Here is a 22,318-nt window from a genome sequence, read left to right on the forward strand (position 1 = left end):
GCACGTAGTAGGTGTTAAACGTCTTCCATCAGGGTTCAGAAGGTAAAAGTTCTGGTGGCTCCAATATGACGATTATGGTCACTCCATTCATGAATTATTTTTAGCCTGCCAGTATGCCAGAGCCTACATGGTATGATTGCTCATCAACAACTACGCTCATTGATGAAAGAGTAAAAATTTCCCTTCATCTCCAGGCATCTTATGCTTATAAGAACAGTCATATCTTCTTCCTGGTGTCACATTTTTGTAAAGTGATGTCCTCTGAAGGCTGTTTTTGCAGAAGTTGAAATAACTGAAATCATTACATCAGAAAAGATACGTGTGCCATATGTTTTCACTTGTGTTGTCACATATTAACAACTTCTATGTGAATAGTCTATGTATTTTTTAAAATAAAAAACAGATGGGTGGTTTTCTATATATAAGTAATTTTTTTAAGTCACTCCATGTAGTCTACTTCCTGTCCTGGCTCTTTAACTTCCTTTTTGTTTGGACTTTTAGCACAGCAAACAGTCTTTCCTATCTCTCTCATCCAGACAATCGATGTGACTAGTTACTCCACTAGACACATTATACTGATCAACGCAATGCTCTTCTTTTGGCATCTTTATCTTGGCCTAACAAGAGAACAATAAATCTGTCATACTGTCATCCTAATTCTACACATACTATGATCATGAGGATTACCCTTCAGGTAACATCTTTCCCCTCATAACAGCAGTAAACGGAATGGATTACTACATACATATAAGACATCTTATCTTTTGTCAATGCAATACTCTTCTTTGGGCATCTTTATCTTGACCTATCAAGAGAACAATCAAGCTGTCATACTGTCACCCCAATTCTACAAATACTATTATCATGAGGATTACCCTTCATGATAATAAAACAACGTTCCCCTCATTGCAGGATTGCATTTGATTCTAATATATATAAGAAATCTTATCTTTTGTGCTGACTGCTACAGGAGGATAATGTTTAGTATTTATTGTATTTTTTGCCCCATAAGACGCACCCCCCCCCCCCAGTGGGGAAAAAATGTCCCTGCGTCTTATGGGGTGAATACTAATGAGCGCTTCCATTATGGAAGCGCTCATTAGTACCGGAGCCCAGGAAGCGATGAAGACTCTGTACTCACCGCTTCCTGCTCCTCGGCTGTCGGCTGTTCAGGCTGCGCACAGCGTGAGGTGCTCTGTGACAGGAGAGGTATGTGTTTTTTTTATTTTATCTGATCTGGGGCTCCATAAACTGGGGTTGCATAAGCTGGGGCTCCATAAACTGGGGTTGCATAAGCTGGGGCTCCATAAACTGGGGTTACATAAGCTGGGGCTCCATAAACTGGGGTTGCATAAGCTGGGGCTCCATAAACTGGGGCTACATAAACTGTGGCTGGGGGCTGCATATATGAGGCTGGGGCTGCATGCATGAGGCTGAAGGCTGCATACATGAGGCTGGGGGGCTGATCTGAGGCATGGGGTCTGATCTGAGGTCTGATTGAGGGTCTTATTAACATTGGGGGTCTGATTGGGGCTGTCAGCTGAAGTCTGATTAACATTGGAGGTCTGATTGGGAGTCTAACCTGAGGTGTAATGAAAGATATTTTTTTCTTATTGTCCTTCTCTAAAATCTAGGTGCCTCTTATGGGCCGGTGCGTCTTATAGGGCAAAAAATACTGTAATTTTTAATGGCATAGTAATGCCAAAATTAATGACAGGCAAAAATTCCTGGAGAATTCCTAGGTCAGATGATATATAGAACGTGTGCACACACAGGACTTATCATCAATAAGGACAATTATTTGTGAACTAACCCATATAAAATAGACCCTAGTGACAACTGATTGGCTTCAAGATCATCTCCAAATGCGCTTGTCCTCTGCTGGACAATGGTGGCCAACTAAAAAGGATCCTCTGTCACTTCAGGGGCAAGTCTGGCCTTGTATCTTTTGGAGGTGAAAAAATCTGACTATCTTTTCATGATCATCATCAGTGTTGCAGACAACATACTGTAAGATAAAGATCTCTGTCCTAAATTGCCTTATTTATTGCCTATTACTTCCAAGATGACATCACCGACCTTGGCTTTATTCTTGGAATACACATTCCATTGTGCATAGTATACTCATTAAGCTTTATTTCTCAATGAACGTGCCATGGGCTATAGAGGGTGCAAGTTAATTGAATAAGCCCAGCACACAAAGGGTTATCCGCTGACCCCCTGCCATGATTGTCAATACCCGATCACAGCTAAGCCGATAAGGATAATCTTAGCCACAGGGGTATTTCCTCCTCATGCCCAGTGTCCCTGCATTTCAGGTCACACAGAAGGTATCACACATGTCACCCTCTCCATGGACATCAAAAGCCTGTTCTGAAGGAAGGTGGATTTTCTCAAGGATCTCTCCCCACCATGGGATTGTTAGGAGGACAATAGAGCTCTGTGTCCGTCTTGTTGGCACCAGCAAATACAATACAGGAAACAGCGTTTCCTTTCTGGGCTAGAAATTAACTTGGATCGTGCTCTTCCCGTTTTATTACTAATCCACACCGGGAAACCGAGACTTAAAGGCCTTCAGAAGTGACTTTGGGTAGCAAACGCTAAAAATAAAGACCTGCAGATAGTTAGGTGGGGCGGCTTACAGGCTATATATGTCCATTTATTAGCTATTGTCCTGCAACTATGGGCACAATGAAATGGATGGAAATTGGATGCTGACACTTAGTTCCTATGTAATTAACCTCTATCCTGCTAAACGCATTGCAAGACGCATGAGTCTACGAGGGACTAAGCAAAATCTAAAGGTCTTCCAGGTCACTCATGCCTCATTGCTTCTCTATTGCCCTGTTTATATACCAATTATCTTAACTAAACTTTATATGTATTGAAGCTATTGTGTGCTCCACTATGACTCACTCAGGCAAGACAACTTTGCTCCTCCAGTGCCAGAAAATGTTTTTGATTTTTCTCTCAGGGTTTCAGCCATTGCATTTTTTTTTTATGTCAATCTTAGTTTTGTTATCTTCTGGTGGGTAGGTTGGGGTAGTTGGGGATAAAAAAGACTATGATAACTATTCAATAAAAAAAATGCTTAAAGGGAACCTGTCATCAACTTTATGCTGCCCATACTAACGGCAGAATAAAGTAGAGACAGGTGAGTTTATTTTAGCGGTCTGTCATTTATAAGTTAAAGGTAAGTGGTTGCCGAGAACCAACATCACAATCATTGCAGCCCGGGCCTGGAAAAGTCATGGCCACCTGAGAAGAGTCCTGGTTATTCCTGAATCCCTGCCCACCTGCTGATGACTGACAGTCTTCTACCTAGTTTTCTCCCTTTCCATCTAGGAGAGAACTGCCAATCATCAGCAGATGGGGGAGAGAGCAGGAGAATATGAATAACCAGGACTCTTCTCAGGTAGATTTGACTCTTTTCAAGGCCTGGGCTGCAATGATTGTGATGCTTGTGCTCAGCAACCACTTACTTTTAGTTTCACACCACTGAAATCAGCATGTCTGTCACTATTTTATGCTGCCCTCAGTGAGGTTCACTTTGAGAACTGCAAAAACTCTGGAAAAGCAAAAATGTAAAAAAAAAAAAAAAAAAAAAAGAAACAAAAAATGTGTAAAGGAGACCTTAAAAGGGTTGTCCAAACCCTCCAAAATGGATGGAATGTCATCACTTCTGGTCTGCTGAAGACAGGTAGGAATTAGTACAGCAGCCTTGGCACTGGAATGGAGCAGCGTTTCTTTCAAACAGTTGCCTGGCTCTTGCAAAAATTTGCAAAAAAATTTGGGGACAACCCCTTTAATGTGTACAGAGCATGTTAGTACCTGTCATATTTTATTCCTTGCGGGTTGGATCTGTCATACATCCAGTTCAAGGTGCAGCAGATGTATGAATCATCTTTTGACATTATCACAGATATGTTGTAGGGGTCATGGCATCCTCCAAACACTCACGATGCAGGACCCCATGTGCGGAGCTTAAAGGGGTTGTCTTCACTTCAGCAAATGGAATTTATCATATAGAGAAAGTTAATATGAGGCACTTACTAATGTATTGTGGTTGTCCATATTGCTTCCTTTGATGTCTGGATTCATTTTTCCATCAAATTATACATTGCTTGTTTCCAGGGGTTATGACCACCCTGCAATCCAGCAGTGGTGGTCGTGCTTGTATACTATAGAAAAAAGTGCTAGACTATGTGCACTCCCATGGTCCCAGCCACCAGAGATGGACAATCGCAGACAATAGCAGACATTTAAAGGGGTTGTACATGAGTGGTGAGGTTTTTGGTAAACTTACCTTTACAGGGAAGCTTACTTACCTGCCTCCCAGCACTGGCTCCTCACTCCTTCTCCTCCCAGCCTGTGATGGTCAGATGACACAAGGAGATCCAGTCACCGCGACCAGTGATTGGCTGCAGATGACATCATACCGGATGTTTACAGGGCGGGAGGAGAAGGAGCGGGGAGCCAGAGCCAGGAAGCAGATAAGTAAGCGCCAAGTGGGAAGGGGGCTTCCAAAAACCTTCATTATGAATTTTTTTGTGGTGCACAATAAGAATGACCTGATACAGTGAATATCATCATGCAGCCAGCACAATACTTAATTTCTCCATTTAAATTGATACCTTTCATTCGATATGATTGTTCTATCTAGCTGTAATCAGGCTTGGACTGGCCCGGAGGGGAGCAGGTTAATCTATTGCTGGGTCCTTGAGCCTGGTGGTCCCCCTAGTCCCTCCATCCCCTGGAACAAGTCGTACAAGGCACAGCACACTGACTGCACTACATACACATGTTCTGCATATCAACCAGCCTGTGTGATCATATGAAAAACTGGGTAGATTATTTAAAAAACTGTCCAGTTTATTAATATAGATGCATCGGATGGCTGAGATGGTGTTTAAAAGGGTTGTCCGAGTTAAATGAAAACTTGGTCATCGAGTTCCAGTCCTCTTCCTGCTGATGTCATCTTCCTGGCTGCATGTTCCATGCACATAGGTCACCCTGCGGCCAATCACTGGCCTTGGCAGTGCACAGGACGTCTCTGCTGAGGCCAGTGATTGGCTGCAGCAGTGACCTGTATGCACAGAATGGACTAGAGGGCAGCAGAGGAAGAAGCAGAGGAGAAAACAGGCGACTATTGGCGATGAGCAAATCGGTTCATTCATCCACATAACTCATATTTGTTATTATCCGTATCTCCCTATGAGCATTAAGATGTATTGTCTCTGATGAGGCTCTTCCAAGATGGCCACAGTTAACGCAAGACTTCATTAGTCTTTCGCATGCGATGTTACTGTGAGTAACGGTGCGTGAATAAATATATTACATAATAAATATGAACCCGGATCCGTTAATGATTTTAATGATTGTGGTGCATGCATGCACCTCTATTCGTTATGCATGCACCGCTACTCACAGTAACATCACCTGCGCACGATTAAGGAAGTCTCGCATTAACCACAGCCATCTTAATAGAGCCTCATCGGAGGCAATACATTTTAATGTTCATAGGGAGATAAGGATAATAACGAGTATGAGTTATGCGGATGAATGAATCGGGTTCGTCCAAAGCAGGACGAACCGATTCGCTCATCACTAGTGGGAATCTATTCTTTTGCTATGTTAGACCATTTACAGGGGTTGCCCGAGTTTTTTTTACAACTCAGAAAACCCCTTTAAGCGCAGAGACAGGGTCTCCAGGACAGAACGGTCTTAGGCACAGGCTACTACTGAAAAAAAAAAGGGTTCGGTTCAGTGTTAAGCAGTTGCAAATTGGGTCAGGTAATATTTGCATGTAGCTTTTTAGTAGGCCCCCAGGATTGAAGGGGTTTTCCAGGGTTCATATCCTCAGGATAGGTCATCAATATGAGATGGGTGGGGTCCAACTCCTGGCACCCCCCCAACGATCAGCTGTTTGAGGAAGGAGTGGCCTTCACCAAAGCAACTTACCAAGCACTGCGCCGTACATTGCTTGGTATCACAGCTCAGTCCCCTCACTTGAACAGGACTGAGCTGGGCCTAGGGCGGTGAACCTAAGCACTCACAGAGAGCTGCGGCCTCTTCATATGACTGATTGACAGGGGTGCCGGGAGCTCGGATCGAAGTCGGACCTCTCCAATCTCATATTGATGATCTATCCTGGGGATAGACCATCAATATAGAAAAACCCCTTTCATTTTACTGGTGGGCCGTAGGCACCCCAGTCTGACACTGACTGTAAGGCTACTTTAAAATCTGAGGCAGTGATTCCTCGGATCTGGCACTGCCAGATGCAACCGCAATGCCCGCCAGTCCCATTAAGTATAATTGGGTCCGGACGGAGATCTGTCCGCATTCCAGCAAAAATACTGAGAGTTGGCCGGACACAAATCTCTGCATTCAGCGGGTTGTGTCTGGCCGATTCTCGACATTTTAACCGGATCAGGTGGCTGGATCTCCATGCCACAGATGTGAAGGTAAATGTCCCTTCTATATAACGTACAAAGACATGGGAACAGATTGGTTTGTGTCTTACCGACTGTACAAACATTGTAGTTTATTTTCCTCATTAAGTAATATGTATTAGAAAATAAATGATCTCTCAACCCTCTCGCGTGGTGAACAGACCCTCTAATAGCAGCAGACCTCGGGGTAGAGGGACATTGTGTAAGCTCTCGGTGCCTGCAGGGCACTCACTACAAACTATGTGCGTAAAGTCTGTTTAGTTCGTGTGACCCTAACCAAGTGTAAATGAAACAATGCTGTTACTGCTTAATCATGACTGCTGGGATGCAGAACTGTCTGGGAGATGTGGCCCCTGCAGCTGTGACCGGTTAGTGTCTGCATGTGGTAGGACCAGCTGCCTTTATACCAGGGACTTGGTGATGTCATGGGCAGGGAGTGGTTGCAGATGCCATCAGTCAGAAGAGGTTATATCAGGGGTGTGAGAATTTGGCTGCACATAATGAATGGATATCTCCCTGGGGTTCCAGCACTTTGTCCTTCAGGATATTCCTTCCCACTCTGCAGTTAAGGCCACACTGCTGTGCACAAGTCATTTTGCAGGAAGCTGGTGAGGAGAGAGGACTGGAGCTCTAGGTCTTGCTGGATAGCTCACTGGTGCAGGATAAACTTTCAGCACTGGGGACCAGGGAGGACACTTCTCGCTGGAGGCTCATCCTTTGATTGATCATTACCTCTTTGCACTACAGAAGCTCATCATTGTGGGATCTAGGGCAGAGATATTACTGCTCAAATAGAGATGTTAAGCTGTGTTACTGTGGCAATGCTGTGCTTGCTGTTTGGATGCCTGATTCTGACAGGTAGGTGCATTCCTCCACATTTGGGCAATGTGCTGACGGCTCCACCACTGAGTGGCTGTCAGGACATTTAGAGAACTATGTTTTAATGAATGCATAGAATAATTTTCCTCATATTTTGTCAATATTTGAACCATTATTCTTGCATTAAGGCTGGAAACTACTAGTCACATCATGCCAGGCTGCAAGAGTTTGTGCCAGGTGTGGTCCTGTGGTTAGCGATGCCTATTTTGGGCTTTGTAGTTCCAGAAAATGTAACTAGTTAAGTGTTATCCAAACTTGTATTGATGACTGATGTGTTGCTAGGAAACAGTTTGGAATTTGGATACATTCTTTCCCTATATTACATTGTATGGTTCTGGTTTATATGACATGGTATAATTCTGGATATATAACATGCATGATTCCAGATATTTCACATGGTATGATATGGTTCTGTGGTGGCTTTTAACTTGTAATGGACAGTAAAGTATAGTTCTGTCATGAGTTAAGTGGATCCTAAGCTTCGGCTCAGTTAACAGTCTTTGCTTGTGCCTCATGAGGTACCAGGAATGGGGTAACTTCAGCCTCTGTCTGTATAGTCTCTGCTAAAATCTGTATCTAGAATAAATGTGTGAAATTGTCTAAAGATCTTTGTCAGATAGCATGAGGTTACTTTAAAAGCTACCTCACCATGTTGCTGGAGATTGAGGATTATCTTTTTATTTCAAGATTTCTATTATAGTCCTATGACTTGGAGAAGTTTATCACTATTGGTTGTAGTAAGATTATTGTGTTAGAAAGTTTGAATATTTAAACTTGTCAAATTACTAGTGTTTGAAATCTATTTCATATCTGTCTATATATCTATCTCAAGTCTATGCCTATCTATCAATCTATCTGAAATCTGTGTATCTATTTATCTCAGGTCTGTCCATCTATGTCTATCTAGAAGAGGACATAATATAAGACATCATGTCAGTTTAGTCCTATCCACATTCAGAAGACAGGACTCCCTCAGAAGAATGGTGAATCATTAGCAGATGATTTGCTCCTATGTCACAGTTCTAAGACCACCAGACACCTTTATAACTTTCTGTATGCCATATAGTCTCCATCAAATGAAACACCTTGAAATAAAATAATCTAAATGGCTGACATCATCAGTATTATCATGGCTATTATTTAATATCTATAAACAAGGGAAAAAGGACCTTCAGACCAGACATCTTTTCTGAACATTTAGGAGGTCCTTCAATAATGACTTCTAGTTGTTTTATGACATGATGGTGGATTAACACAAATTCACAATCTTCTGTAACTACAGGGAGTGCAGAATTATTAGGCAAGTTGTATTTTTGAGGATTAATTTTATTATTGAACAACAACCATGTTCTCAATGAACCCAAAAAACTCATTAATATCAAAGCTGAATATTTTTGGAAGTAGTTTTTAGTTTGTTTTTAGTTTTAGCTATTTTAGGGGGATATCTGTGTGTGCAGGTGACTATTACTGTGCATAATTATTAGGCAACTTAACAAAAAACAAATATATACCCATTTCAATTATTTATTTTTACCAGTGAAACCAATATAACATCTCAACATTCACAAATATACATTTCTGACATTCAAAAACAAAACAAAAACAAATCAGTGACCAATATAACCACCTTTCTTTGCAAGGACACTCAAAAGCCTGCCATCCATGGATTCTGTCAGTGTTTTGATCTGTTCACCATCAACATTGCGTGCAGCAGCAACCACAGCCTCCCAGACACTGTTCAGAGAGGTGTACTGTTTTCCCTCCTTGTAAATCTCACATTTGATGATGGACCACAGGTTCTCAATGGGGTTCAGATCAGGTGAACAAGGAGGCCATGTCATTAGATTTTCTTCTTTTATACCCTTTCTTGCCAGCCACGCTGTGGAGTACTTGGACGCGTGTGATGGAGCATTGTCCTGCATGAAAATCATGTTTTTCTTGAAGGATGCAGACTTCTTCCTGTACCACTGCTTGAAGAAGGTGTCTTCCAGAAACTGGCAGTAGGACTGGGAGTTGAGCTTGACTCCATCCTCAACCCGAAAAGGCCCCACAAGCTCATCTTTGATGATACCAGCCCAAACCAGTACTCCACCTCCACCTTGCTGGCGTCTGAGTCGGACTGGAGCTCTCTGCCCTTTACCAATCCAGCCACGGGCCCATCCATCTGGCCCATCAAGACTCACTCTCATTTCATCAGTCCATAAAACCTTAGAAAAATCAGTCTTGAGATATTTCTTGGCCCAGTCTTGACGTTTCAGCTTGTGTGTCTTGTTCAGTGGTGGTCGTCTTTCAGCCTTTCTTACCTTGGCCATGTCTCTGAGTATTGCACACCTTGTGCTTTTGGGCACTCCAGTGATGTTGCAGCTCTGAAATATGGCCAAACTGGTGGCAAGTGGCATCTTGGCAGCTGCACGCTTGACTTTTCTCAGTTCATGGGCAGTTATTTTGCGCCTTGGTTTTTCCACACGCTTCTTGCGACCCTGTTGACTATTTTGAATGAAACGCTTGATTGTTCGATGATCACGCTTCAGAAGCTTTGCAATTTTAAGAGTGCTGCATCCCTCTGCAAGATATCTCACTATTTTTGACTTTTCTGAGGCTGTCAAGTCCTTCTTTTGACCCATTTTGCCAAAGGAAAGGAAGTTGCCTAATAATTATGCACACCTGATATAGGGTGTTGATGTCATTAGACCACACCCCTTCTCATTACAGAGATGCACATCACCTAATATGCTTAATTGGTAGTAGGCTTTCGAGCCTATACAGCTTGGAGTAAGACAACATGCATAAAGAGGATGATGTGGTCAAAATACTCATTTGCCTAATAATTCTGCACGCAGTGTATGGTGCCTTCTACACAGAAGCAGGGACTAATCTAAGTACAATGCATAGGAGCAGTGATGTCCTAGAGATTCTTGAATGGAGGACTTGGTAGTAGACATCCTACAGAAGATCTCATGCACCATAGTTGAGCCTAGAATCAAGTGGCAGATTTTGTGGAAGAGATTAGTATTTTTATGGAGACCAATTTGCATATTGCCATGATAGGAACTGTAGAACCACAAATGACAAATGTTATTGTGTGTTGTCTTGTCCTTTTGTAATTAATCCTCATCTTAAAACACTTGAAGACATTAGTAAATTCTCACTTACATTTAATATATCCTAGGAGGCAGAAATTGAAGGATCATGTGTGATCGCTTTCCAGAACCAATGTAAACTTAAAGACAAGAAGTTTGATAGTTTAATGATTGCTTGGTTCACAAAATGCCACATATTGGATAATCCCATCTTACTGAAAGTCCATAGACTCTTTAGACATAATAGCCCATACACAGACTATGTCTATACTAAAGAGAGACTCTTGCTGTATATGTCTGTGGTCTCCAACAGTAACTCTGTATCTGCTGTGATACTACTGCTACCATGATGCTGGGACTTCCAGTTTCACAACATCTATGGAGCCTCAGGTTGGAGACCATTGTTACAAGGGGTGATAATGAACACTCTCTGGAAAGCACTTTTCAGATTTTCTGATATATCATGAAATTTCTATGCCATAACCTTATCTATCTATATGCTAGCTGCTGCATTAGCTGAGACAGGTACATTGCCAGAGAAGCTGGCATTGTGTGTGCCCCCTAGGTTCTGGGTGCCAACAAGCCATTTTTCCTTGGCTAGGGTAATTAGATGTGAAATCTTCCTTTTTCCAGGAGTGCAGTTTGCCATTGAACAATGCAGTTGAGTTCTAGTAGCATAACTAGAGAATTCCTTATTACATCCGTGTAAAAGTCATTGTCTGCTTGAGCAGATAAGAAGCTTTGATTTAGAGGAAGCCCAGTGTATCAGTGTAGATTAGTCAGTTTGCATTTCCATTGAGGACATAGACTTAATGTGCTGGAATATGATATCCAAAGTATTAGAACTATCTGGAAGCAATCTTTTTTTGTGGCCTGGAAAGGTCCAGTTCTGGATTTGTTTAGTCAGAATCATGCGTTACAATTTCCCGATCGCTCTTCATGCACACACAGCACAATGCCAGACACAAAGCTGAGGGGATGTTTCTAGTTATAATTCGATCACAGGGCAATCTTCCCGATAGTTAACATCTGATTAGCGCTTCTGGCACATTTGACCTATGTGCTAATTTCAGAATTTGGAGAAAAAAAGTTTTTCTGGTTCCATACAGTGCATACAGCTAACAGATCATGTTTTCTATCAGAGATGCTCGCTGTAGTCACCCGGCGTTGGATGTGTTACTGTTTGCTCAGTCACAGGGAACATTGTGGTTCATTCCTCTGCATTAGTTCATAGAGTTCAGTGAGCTGTAACATGCCTTTTTGCCTGGTCTATTAGATCATCTCCCTGTGCTGAGTTATTTGCTACGCTGAAATAGTACAGGTGCCAAGTAAATACAGACTATCGTGCACTTTCGGAATCTTGTTCAATTTCCAAAATTTAAAGAAGGCTACATTTAGAATATATCAGTTGCCATGCAGACATTGCATGAAGCATCTGTAATCTAAAGCAATGGTTTTTGATTTGTGACTCTCAAGCAGTTGCCAAACTATAACTCCCAGCATGCCATGATAGCTGGAGAGCCACAAGTTGGAGACCATGGTCCATGGGAGGTTTCTGTCCTCCCGAGCTCGCCTTAGAACACCTGTATTATGGTTTTACAGGTCTACCACCCCAGTCATTGGTCCACATCACATCAGAGCCTTCTGTCCAATTATACAGTATATCGCCAGTATTGCCCAACATATTCTTTGAATGGAAGGTTTAGATATATGCCACTGAATAGTTATGTAGTAGTATACATCTTCCAGGAGTTTTTCAGGAGTGTAAGGCAGACATAAGGCTCAAATACAAGGTGGACAGAGGTTGAAATAGAGAAGAAAATACTTTTTAAAGGGTAATTCCACTCATACCTACAAAAATGTGGTTGAGTTGACTCATCTCCCAGACCACACTGAAGATCATACTTTCCCAAGTCCAGAAAGCTATATATTTATGGACAGCGCTTAGGATCAATGGGGATTTGCCCGACTGATAACTTATGTCCCTGCAGAGTTAAAGAAAATAAATACTTTTTGACCCTGTAGAACCTCATCACTCCAGTATGGGAATCTGCTAAATCAGGTCCCATAAGTTTAATAAGAGTAACTCAGGATGGGGGACAAGGGGCATTGGGGTACTGTGGATTGACAGATAATTTTTAGGTTTTGACTGGAGTAAAGTTGTAAGCAAATATATCCTTTTGGGTCTACATGGTCAAGCAACATGCATGGACTCTTGAAAACACTCCATATGGTGCCTCCTTAAGGCACTCTATCCTATTGTAGCATCAGTGTTTTAAGGCAAGAATATATCTAGGAAACATTTCACAATTGTTATGGGTAAAATGTGATACACATTTAGGTACAGTTTAGGCACACCCCACATGCTACCCCTAGCCACCCCCACATCGAGCACATGCTACTCCAGCTTTATACACTAGGTCCCTGTATTTGCTAAAAATTGTGGTTAGTGTGTGTGGAAAACGTGTTTAAAAAGTATGAAACAATGCAAAGTTGGATCCAGTCTTCTAGAGAACATATCCGCCCCCAAAAAAATGGACTTGACGAAAGGACAATATATCCTAATAATTTTGCAACCGAATGATTTTGTGTAGGCTTTCATCGGTGAGTCATTGGAAGCCTCTTACTCCAACCACACCTCTGATTCCTGTCATTAGACCCCCATGCTCTCCTATGTCACAGTCTGTCCCGACTTCTCCTCTGTTCCTGTCTCTTCTACGCAAGTGGACATCCCTGTTTTTCCTAATTACCTTAAATAGGCTTTTTCCTGATATCAAAAGGAAATGACTTTCCCATATCCTTGGCTGTGTTCTTCCCAGTCCCCTACCTATAAATAGATCATCTCCTTCCTCTTACCTGAGTGCATTGCTCTTTGTCCCCTGTATGTTTCCACTTTGATTTCCTCTAACACTCCATGATACTCAGATCTGTCTTCTTTTATGTAATATGTGGAACTCACCTTCCTTGGGATTGGAAAATCAGGAAGTGAAAATTTCCACCTACGTTACTCTTATCGCGTTGTGGAAACTACATTTCTGGACCACAAAACTTGATGTTTGTCCTTTGTGTTGAACTTTTATCATGTTCTTTGTTGCAACTACTAACCTTGTCTTTGGGTCAACACCTTGTTCTGGAATTCAGGTGACCAAGTTGAGAAGTTTGCTTTAGGATCCTTGCACAGGGCTCTCTGAGTCTCCATGAGGCATCGTATTCCCCCACAGAAGTAATGCCAGTAGAGATACCGCCATAATATGGTGCAATTGTTTTTCTTACATTTGCTCTGGTGATGCAATGTATAACTTAAAGGGGTATTCAAGGATTCTATTATTGATGGTCCATTCTCAGGATAGGTCATTAACATCTAATCAGCGGGTATTCAACATCCTGCACCCCCATTGATCAGCTGTTCCAGTGCCGAAAGTCAACACTGGAACTACACCGCTCCGTCCATTGTGCAGTGGATGGAGCTGTTACTGCAGCTCTGCTTCCATTCAGTTCAGTGGGAGCAGTGGTGCAGTAACCGGCTCCGTCTATTACACACTTCCATCACCGGAGCTACTCTGAAACAGCTGAATGGTTGTGCTACACTGTTGTTTAAATCCGGCCAATCAGATACTGATGGCCATCAATAGTCAAATTCTGGACAACCCCTTTAAGGTGGAAACATACAGCAGGTTAGTGTTGGCTAAACCCACTGATTTTGGCGGGAATGGCCAATCATCTATGGCAAATGTTGGGAAAAAGAAGGATCGAGGTGTTGGGTTTCAACGTGCCTGATCATATTTATTCTCTGAGATAAGAGGTTGGCTTTCTTCAGATTCATATGTATGGGAGGGAGGGCTGACAGCTATCTGAAGTGTATGGCTAGCCTTAAGGTGGCCATACACATTCAATAGCTGTTGACCGAATGATCATTTGACTGACAGCTATTTTTCCCAATCCCATTACAACTCCCTCATACTCATTCGGCTTGGCAGAACATGTACATGTATTTAATGGGGAGAAGGGAGAAAACCGCTATGGGTGTAATTTTAATACTGCATTGAAATACATTCTATGTGGAGTCATGTCATTTTAGGTCAATGGAGCTGTACTTGCAGTGTCCTTGCTTGAGTAGTAAGATAAAGGAAAGACTGTCATATTTAATCAGGATTACATAACATTTTCTGGCCCATCTCATGGTTTTAAATTGTGTCCGTTTTTTTCTTGTAATGTTGGCTATTAATTTGGTATTTGGGTACCTTGAAAGTACACCACGTCTCTTTATCCCATGAATGTATTGCACTTAGAACCATGGATGTAAGGTAGTTCTGTTTTCAGGACTCAATTTTGCCTCCACTGTCCATCTTAATGGATGATCCTGATAGTGGTCAGCAATTTGTTATTCTGGAGCATCCTGTTTGAAATACCATGATCACAATCCATTGCCTGTAACAGAATGGAGGGGGATGGGGTGTTGTGGAGCCTTTATCTAATGTTCATGCTCTCATCTACTACTCTGGTTTCACATGATAAGAACCTGGGCTCTATCAAGTTTGGACCACCTTTCCCAGCATGGGTTGGTCCCTATTTTTTCTATGCCGTCTTGCTAACTATTCATCCCTGTACAGGTTTAAACCATCCATGCAAAAGGTGATGGGGAAATCTGAACTGGAGAACCCTCCCTCTCCATAGTCATAGTCCCTATCCAGATGTCCTAGTTGTTTCTTTGGTACCAGATGCTTAACATGACAGATCACCGTTATCTTTCTTTTCATCCACGCTACCATGAATGCAATATTTAAAAGCTTGGTGGTCCACAGAACTTGACTGTCTGTCCGCTCAAGTCAAAAAGGTTTTTCCACTCATGACTGGACACAATATGGAGTCAACATTGGACCTACCAAAGCTTAATTTACAGTACAGTATCTGCATTATTATCTGCATCTGAATGTGGTACTGTATATTTCAGTAGCTCCATAAGTGTAGTTGATGTTATCTTCTAATTTCCCCCTCAGTTGCAGAACTTTGAAACTTGGGGGCGTTGAAGATGATTTCAGCACATTGCTATGAATCCGGCAAGAAAGTGTAGGAGTGATTCTAGTGCGGTGTGTGACACGGCAATACCAAGAAATATGGTCTAATTGGAAAGCCAAAAGCAGAACAACATGTTTGTGATAAAACATGAGTCATTACTTTCATAAATGAGTCCACCGATTACTTTTATCAGTACATTAAAAAATGTTCTGCAGAAGTCCAAAAACATCAGAACTTTAAAGGGGTTGCCCAGGTTTTGTTTTTTTATTAAATCTGCCCCCAGTCCATATTCACAAACTTCTTGCCACTCCGTTCTGACTTCTGGGCTCTTTTCACTCGGCTTTTGGTACCTATCTGTCAATTTCAACGAATAGGTGGACATGTATGCCACTGCAACCAAAGACTGGCCTCAGCGGCAATGTGTTCACAAGTGGTAAATCAGTTCTGGGTCACATAACGCTTGGTGACGCATTACTGCCAAGGCCAGTCATTGTCTGTAGCAGCACACGTAACATCATGCATGAAGTTGACAAATGGGAACCTTAAGTCCAATGAAAGTCTGGGAGCTTCATTTTTCCACAGGTCACTTTGGTTGGTTTAAAAAGCAAAAACCTGGACAACTTCCTTAAAGTTGATGTGCCCAATAATTTTTCAGGCAATGTTTGTATTAGTTGAGTGGAAATTAACTATATTGCTGATCTGAACTTAGACAAAGGGGACCCAAGGAAATCACATATCTTGTGCTTCACCCAAATGTCTATATACAAAAAGCTGCCTATGAGATGCTGACACATCAATAAAACAGTTTGTCTTCATCTTGTGTTGAAAGCTTTAGAAAATTTGGATTTTCCTGTTGTTTTTACTTTTTCTGGATTGCTTCCATTTGCAGTACCATGACAGTGATGTCCCAGTAACTTAAAGGGGTTTTCTAGGAGTACAATATTGATGACCTATCTTCAAGACAGGTCATCAAAATCAGATCGCTGAGGGTTCAACACTTGCCATCCCGGCCGATCAGTTCTTTAAAAGGACCACAGTGCTCAGATGAGTGCTGGGGACTCCTAGCAGAGTACCAAGCACCAAGAATGGGACTGATCTGCAAAAATACCACGTGACCAATGAACATGAAGTCACTGGCCTAGAGAGAGGCTGCAAGGCTCACCGGAGCTTATTCAAACAGAGGATCAGTGAGAGTGTCAGGAGTCGGACCCCCAATGATCTGATATTGATGACCTATCCTGAGGATAGGTCATCCATATTCTACTCCCAGAAAACCTCTTTAAAGGTGGAGGCACACTTTATTGGTCTGAGATCATGCAATGTATACAGTAAAACTTGATCCCATTACTGCAGGTCATAATAACATGACTTAAATGATATGTATCCTTAGTCCAATAGATCATTATACATGTACAGCTATGTCACGTAATATGTGTAAGAGAAATGTGCAGCGACATATGTATATAGTATGGGGGATGTAGGCATCCAGCTTTACATCACAACTGTCTGCGTCTATTTAGCAGGGCTATTCATATGTGGTGGTTTATTGCAATATCTCCTAAGCAAAACTCAACATTTCCTGTAATGACAACTAAAGGTTCATGCAAGGATGTGACTGGAATGGAGCTAGACCCCAGCAGAAGACCACCCCATTTGGAAGTGACTCGAGCTAGGTTATGTGTCATCGGTAATAGCAGACACTTCACCATCCCGTCCACAAGATCACTGATAAAGAGATAACAGATCCTTGAGGTACCCCGCTGCTGACTTTATCTTTGTGGCACCTCACTGCTGACTTTATCCTTGAGGTACCCCGCTTCTGACTTTATCATTGTGGTACCCCGCTTCTGACTTTATCATTGTGGTACCCCGCTGCTGACTTTATCTTTGTGGCACCTCACTGCTGACTTTATCCTTGAGGTACCCCGCTTCTGACTTTATCATTGTAGTACCCCGCTGCTGACTTTGTCCTTGTAGTACCCCGCTGCTGACTTTCTCCTTGTAGTACCCCGCTGCTGACTTTCTCCTTGTAGTACCCCGCTGCTGACTTTCTCCTTGTACAAAGTAGTACCCCGCTACTGACTTTCTCCTTGTAGTACCCCGCTGCGGACTTTCTCCTTGTAGTACCCCGCTGCTGATTTTCTCCTTGTGGTCCCCGCTGCTGACTTTCTCCTTGTGGTCCCCGCTGCTGACTTTATGCTTGTGGTACCCCACTTCTCACTTTATTCTTCTAGTACCCCACTGCTGACTTTATCCTTGTGGTACCCCGCTTCTGACTTTATCCTTGTAGTACCCCACTGCTGACTTTCTCCTTGTGGTCTCCGCTGCTGACTTTATCCTTGTGGTACCCTGCTGCTGATTTTCTTCTTGTGGTACCCCGCTTCTGACTTTTAGCTTGTAGTACCCCACTGTTGATTTTCTTCTTGTGGTACCCCGCTTCTGAATTTTAGCTTGTAGTACCCCACTGCTGATTTTCTTCTTGTGGTACCCCGCTTCTGACTTTTAGCTTGTAGTACCCCACTGCTGATTTTCTTCTTGTGGTACCCCGCTTCTGACTTTTAGCTTGTAGTACCCCGCTGCTGACTTTATCCTTGTGGTACCCCGCTTCTGACTTTATCCTTGTGGTACCTTGCTTCTGACTTTATCCTTGTGGTACCCCGCTTCTGACTTTATCCTTGTAGTACCCCGCTGCTGACTTTATCCCTGTAGTACCCTGCTTCTGACTTTATCCTTGTGGTACCCGCTGCTGACTTTATCCTTGTTGTACCCCGCTTCTGACTTTATCCTTGTTGTACCCCACTGCTGACTTTATCCTTGTGATACCCCGCTGCTGACTGTATCCTTGTGGTATCCCACTGCTGACTTTATCCTTGTTGTACCCCACTTCTGACTGTATCCTTGTGGTATCCCACTGCTGACTTTATCCTTGTGGTACCCCACTGCTGACTTTATCTTTGTGGTACCCCACTGCTGACTTTATCCTTGTTGTACCCCACTTCTGACTTTATCCTTGTAGTACCCCGCTGCTGACTTTCTCCTTGTGGTACCCCGCTGCTGACTTTATCCTTGTGGTACCTTGCTGCTGACTTAATCCTTGTGGTACCCCGCTGCTGACTTTATCTTTGTAGTACTGGTGACGGTGAACGAACATTCTTTTGAAATCATTGGCCCTTGTACTAGGCCACAGCTACATTTACTTTTATGGGGCTTACGGAAATAGCTGAGCAAGCACTCAGCTATTTTCGGTAGTTTTACAGAAATAAATGGAGGGCGGACGTGCATATGCGGTGTGCCTCTGTCACTTTGTGGGCTCCATTCTAAGGATAGGTGTGGGTCCCAGAGGTGGGGACCTATTAGACACTGGGGGCATATCCTAGCGATATGTCCCCAATGTCCAAGATGGGAATACCTCTTTTAATATCTATTTGAGCAGATTGATACTCTTGGGCCTTTGTCTTAAATCGTCCGCCGGTTTCTGACCCCCGTGATGACATTACGGTGTATAGGAGTAAATAAAGCAATGTTTTGTGCTATGAGGGAGCTGTGACTAGAATCCTCAGTATCACTGAACCTCTACACCTCTCACATATAATGTTCACTATTTGCCCCCTAAATGCAATGGCAGTCTAACCTATATGTCGATGCCAGTATCTCCAGGAATTCAGATAGTTGATGCAATTCTCATGCTATCATGATAGTGATACACAGTCATACGATCAGATATTAAAGTCATATGGTCTATAAAGCCCATTTTCAAACAGTAATTTTGACTTGGGTTACCTATTCAGGTGCCTAAGAATAGAGCATCTTTTGTTCTGGAGGACCAAAGCCTCCATGCTTTACATGGACAACGTATTGCTTTCATGTAATGCTTTAATTTCCCCAGTGGTGGCGCTGCAGGGAAGTTGAACACTTGTTGCTAGGTTCCTCCACTAATTATAACTGATCGTTGGAGATCCCAGCAATGGAAAGCCCTGTGATGGCCTTATTGCCTGCACAACCTTCTAAGAAAAAGAAATTGTTCACAGCAGAGAACCCCTTAAATACCAACCCCATTCATGTGTAAATAAGCAATTAGAGCTTTTCTTTTGCCCTCTGATAGGGAGATCTCTAATTGACTAGGCCTGTTTTAGCGGAGCTCTTCACCTTTCACCCGCGTTAGTTACAGTAAGTGTTGCCCATTGACACCCCCCTGGTTTCATGGTTTAGGGATGAGCTAATTCTTTGCTATTGTTGTAATTAAACATCCTCTGCTATTTGTGAAATCTCAGTGTCAGTTGCGCTTGTAATTAATGATAATATGACTTTATCAGCAATAAACAGATTCCTGAGAGCTTGCTCATGCTCTTGTTACAGGCCGCAGGCTACTGCATGTTGTTTACGAGACTTTGCAACAGTTTGGAGATTTGCGTTGCTGAATGGATTTTCCATCTTTAGCCCCTTTTTGACTACTTTTAGGTATGTTTTTAGAGTAAAGCATTTCCAGGGCTACTGCACATCTACGGTTTTCTGTTACCAGCTATTTGGGAAAATGGTCCCTCCATAATATTTGTGTCATGTATATTCACGAATAGTATCAAATTATCAATTCAGTGTATTTTAGCTTTTTTTAGTCTGTTGTTGCCAAAGTTTAAAGGGGTCCTTTAGGACTATAACGGGGAATATTCCGTGAAATATAGTCTACATTTTTCAAACCAGCTCCTGGAGTTGAATACTTTTCTAACTGCATGTATTTAAAAATGTTGCATAGCCACTGAGTTATTCAATAAAATGTATCTGTATAGCGCCACCTGCTGTTCGATTTTCCTTATTTCTCCGTCCACCTCGCTGAGATGGTCACACGCGCTCAGTTTAAATTTTCCACTGTCAACAGCCAGATCTTCTGTTAGAAGTTGTGACAGTTGCAGGGAAAGAACTGCAGCAGAATGGACGAACCCCCTGAGAGAGGACATGCCCCCTGAACTGAACCATAAACTATATGATTTTCATTTTTTACATCCATTATTGCATAAACCCTTTAGGGGAAGGCCCCTAGCCTGCATCGCCTCTGGAAAGGGTCATAGTTACCTGGTCCCTGGTGGTCCGGTCCTGCGCGCTGGCTCCCACTCATCTTCTGGTCCCAGCCTTGTTTTCACTGAAGCCAGTCACATTGGCTGCAGTGGCATAAGTGGCCATGTCCGTGCCCCGGCCGAAAAACAAACAAACTCTAGTTCCTCCAGAAAATGGAGGAACTAGAGCCAAAGTGCAGGACCGGAGTGGCGGGGAGCAGGAAAGTATGACTCTTTGAGGGAGCAATGCAGGCAAGGGGCCTTAATATTCTCAGAAAACCCCTTAAAAAATGACTAATGTTTGATCAGTGGGAGTGTGACCTCCGGGTCCATTGCTGATCATCACAGTGAAGAGGCTGCTGCCCTCAAGTGTGGTTTTTACATGTGGATTTCTGGCCATGTTTATTCTCATTGAAGGCAAATGCAACAAAAGTTTTATATTATAGCAGAAGGTAGAGTCCTTGGATTCTCAAGATCTATGCTTGCTGTCAGTGAATGGAAACAATCTAAAGTCCAGAGACTGAAAACATGTATATCCTAGTATATCATTAACTAAAAACAAAACTTGACACCGCGCACAGCCGATCTATCCAGAACCCCCTCCTGCTAATTTTCTCCGATTCTGTAAAGCAGCTAGATATCTCGCATGGTACTCAAGATTACCTTGATTTGGATGCTATCACGGAACTTCTCGTTGTCCAAGGCGCAGGTCACATTGTACGAGGCGCAGATCTTTCAAAATTCTCATACGCAGAGGGTCTTTGCAGATGTAAGGCTGCTGTCTGGGAGTTCGCCCAGGCCGGTGGCGAAACTCTGTTTACCTACCGCTCGTGCTCACAGAGGAGCGGGTGACGTCACTACTAAGAGCTACGCGTTTCGAGCAAATTACGATGCTCTTCGTCAGGGAATCCCGTTCTGTGGTCCTCAAAAAAAATATAACCTGTCCTATTCTTGTCCGTTTTGTGGACAAGAATAGGCAGTTATATTATTGGCTGTCCACGCCGTTCCGCGGAACGCAAAACACACAACGGTCGTGTGCATGAGGCCTATAAGGAATATGCAGCCTAAACTGACCCGCAAGTCAGATTTTAAATCAATCAAAGGGTGGAATCCGGGGTAGAAATCTGTAGCAGAATTTGACATGCTGTGAATTTCCACCACAGGTTTCACCCTTTTGCAATGAAATCCACTAAATTAAGTTCACAACGAATCCACAGCAGAAATTTGGTCCGAATCCAATCCCCATTTTTGTGGATCACACGCGGACTCATTTATTTCTATGGGGCAGCACAAAAATGCAGACAGCACACGGGTGTCATCTGTGTGCTGTCCGCATCCGTACAGCCGTGCCACGAATTATGCCACAATGGGGGCGTATTTGGCGGATCTGTGATTTGCAAACTGCATAATGGATACGGTTGTGTACACATCCAGACAATCTTTGTTCATATATCACATAGAGAACTCTGATGCCTCCCTATCACAGAAACCACCCCGTAATGTCTCCTGGAGACACGCATGAGGAGGGCAGCTTGTTTACCTAAAATTTAGCATGTTGTGCTATAGACACAAACGTTGTCCGGCTATGCTACTAAAAGATAGATTAAAGGGGTATTCTCGTGTCCACAGGATAGGGGATAACTATTAGCTCAGTGGGGGTCCTACTGCTGGGACCCCGTACCCCTTGGAGCACCCTGAAATGAATGGAGTGGCAATTTGGGCATGCAAACTGTTGCCCCACTCATCTCTATGGGAGTTCCAGAGAGAGCCACGTGCTGTACTCCCATAGAGATGAATAGAGCAGCAGTGTGTATGCTTGACCTGCCGCTCCTTGCATTTC

The 22,318-nt window shown here is 42.9% G+C and overlaps 1 protein-coding gene across 1 annotated transcript in view; it reads left to right on the forward strand.

The window, feature by feature from the left end:
• The first annotated feature begins 6,978 nt into the window (after positions 1-6,978).
• Positions 6,979-22,318, forward strand: part of FLT1 (fms related receptor tyrosine kinase 1) — a 74,226-nt gene continuing 58,886 nt past the window's right edge. The window contains exon 1 of the mRNA XM_040426173.1: positions 6,979-7,313. Within this exon, the coding sequence (XP_040282107.1) occupies positions 7,253-7,313 (61 nt within the window). The 5' untranslated portion in view covers positions 6,979-7,252. The remainder of the gene's footprint in view (positions 7,314-22,318) is intronic.

This window comes from Bufo bufo, chromosome 3 (genome assembly GCF_905171765.1).
Source record: "Bufo bufo chromosome 3, aBufBuf1.1, whole genome shotgun sequence".
In the NCBI taxonomy this organism is placed as follows: domain Eukaryota; kingdom Metazoa; phylum Chordata; class Amphibia; order Anura; family Bufonidae; genus Bufo; species Bufo bufo.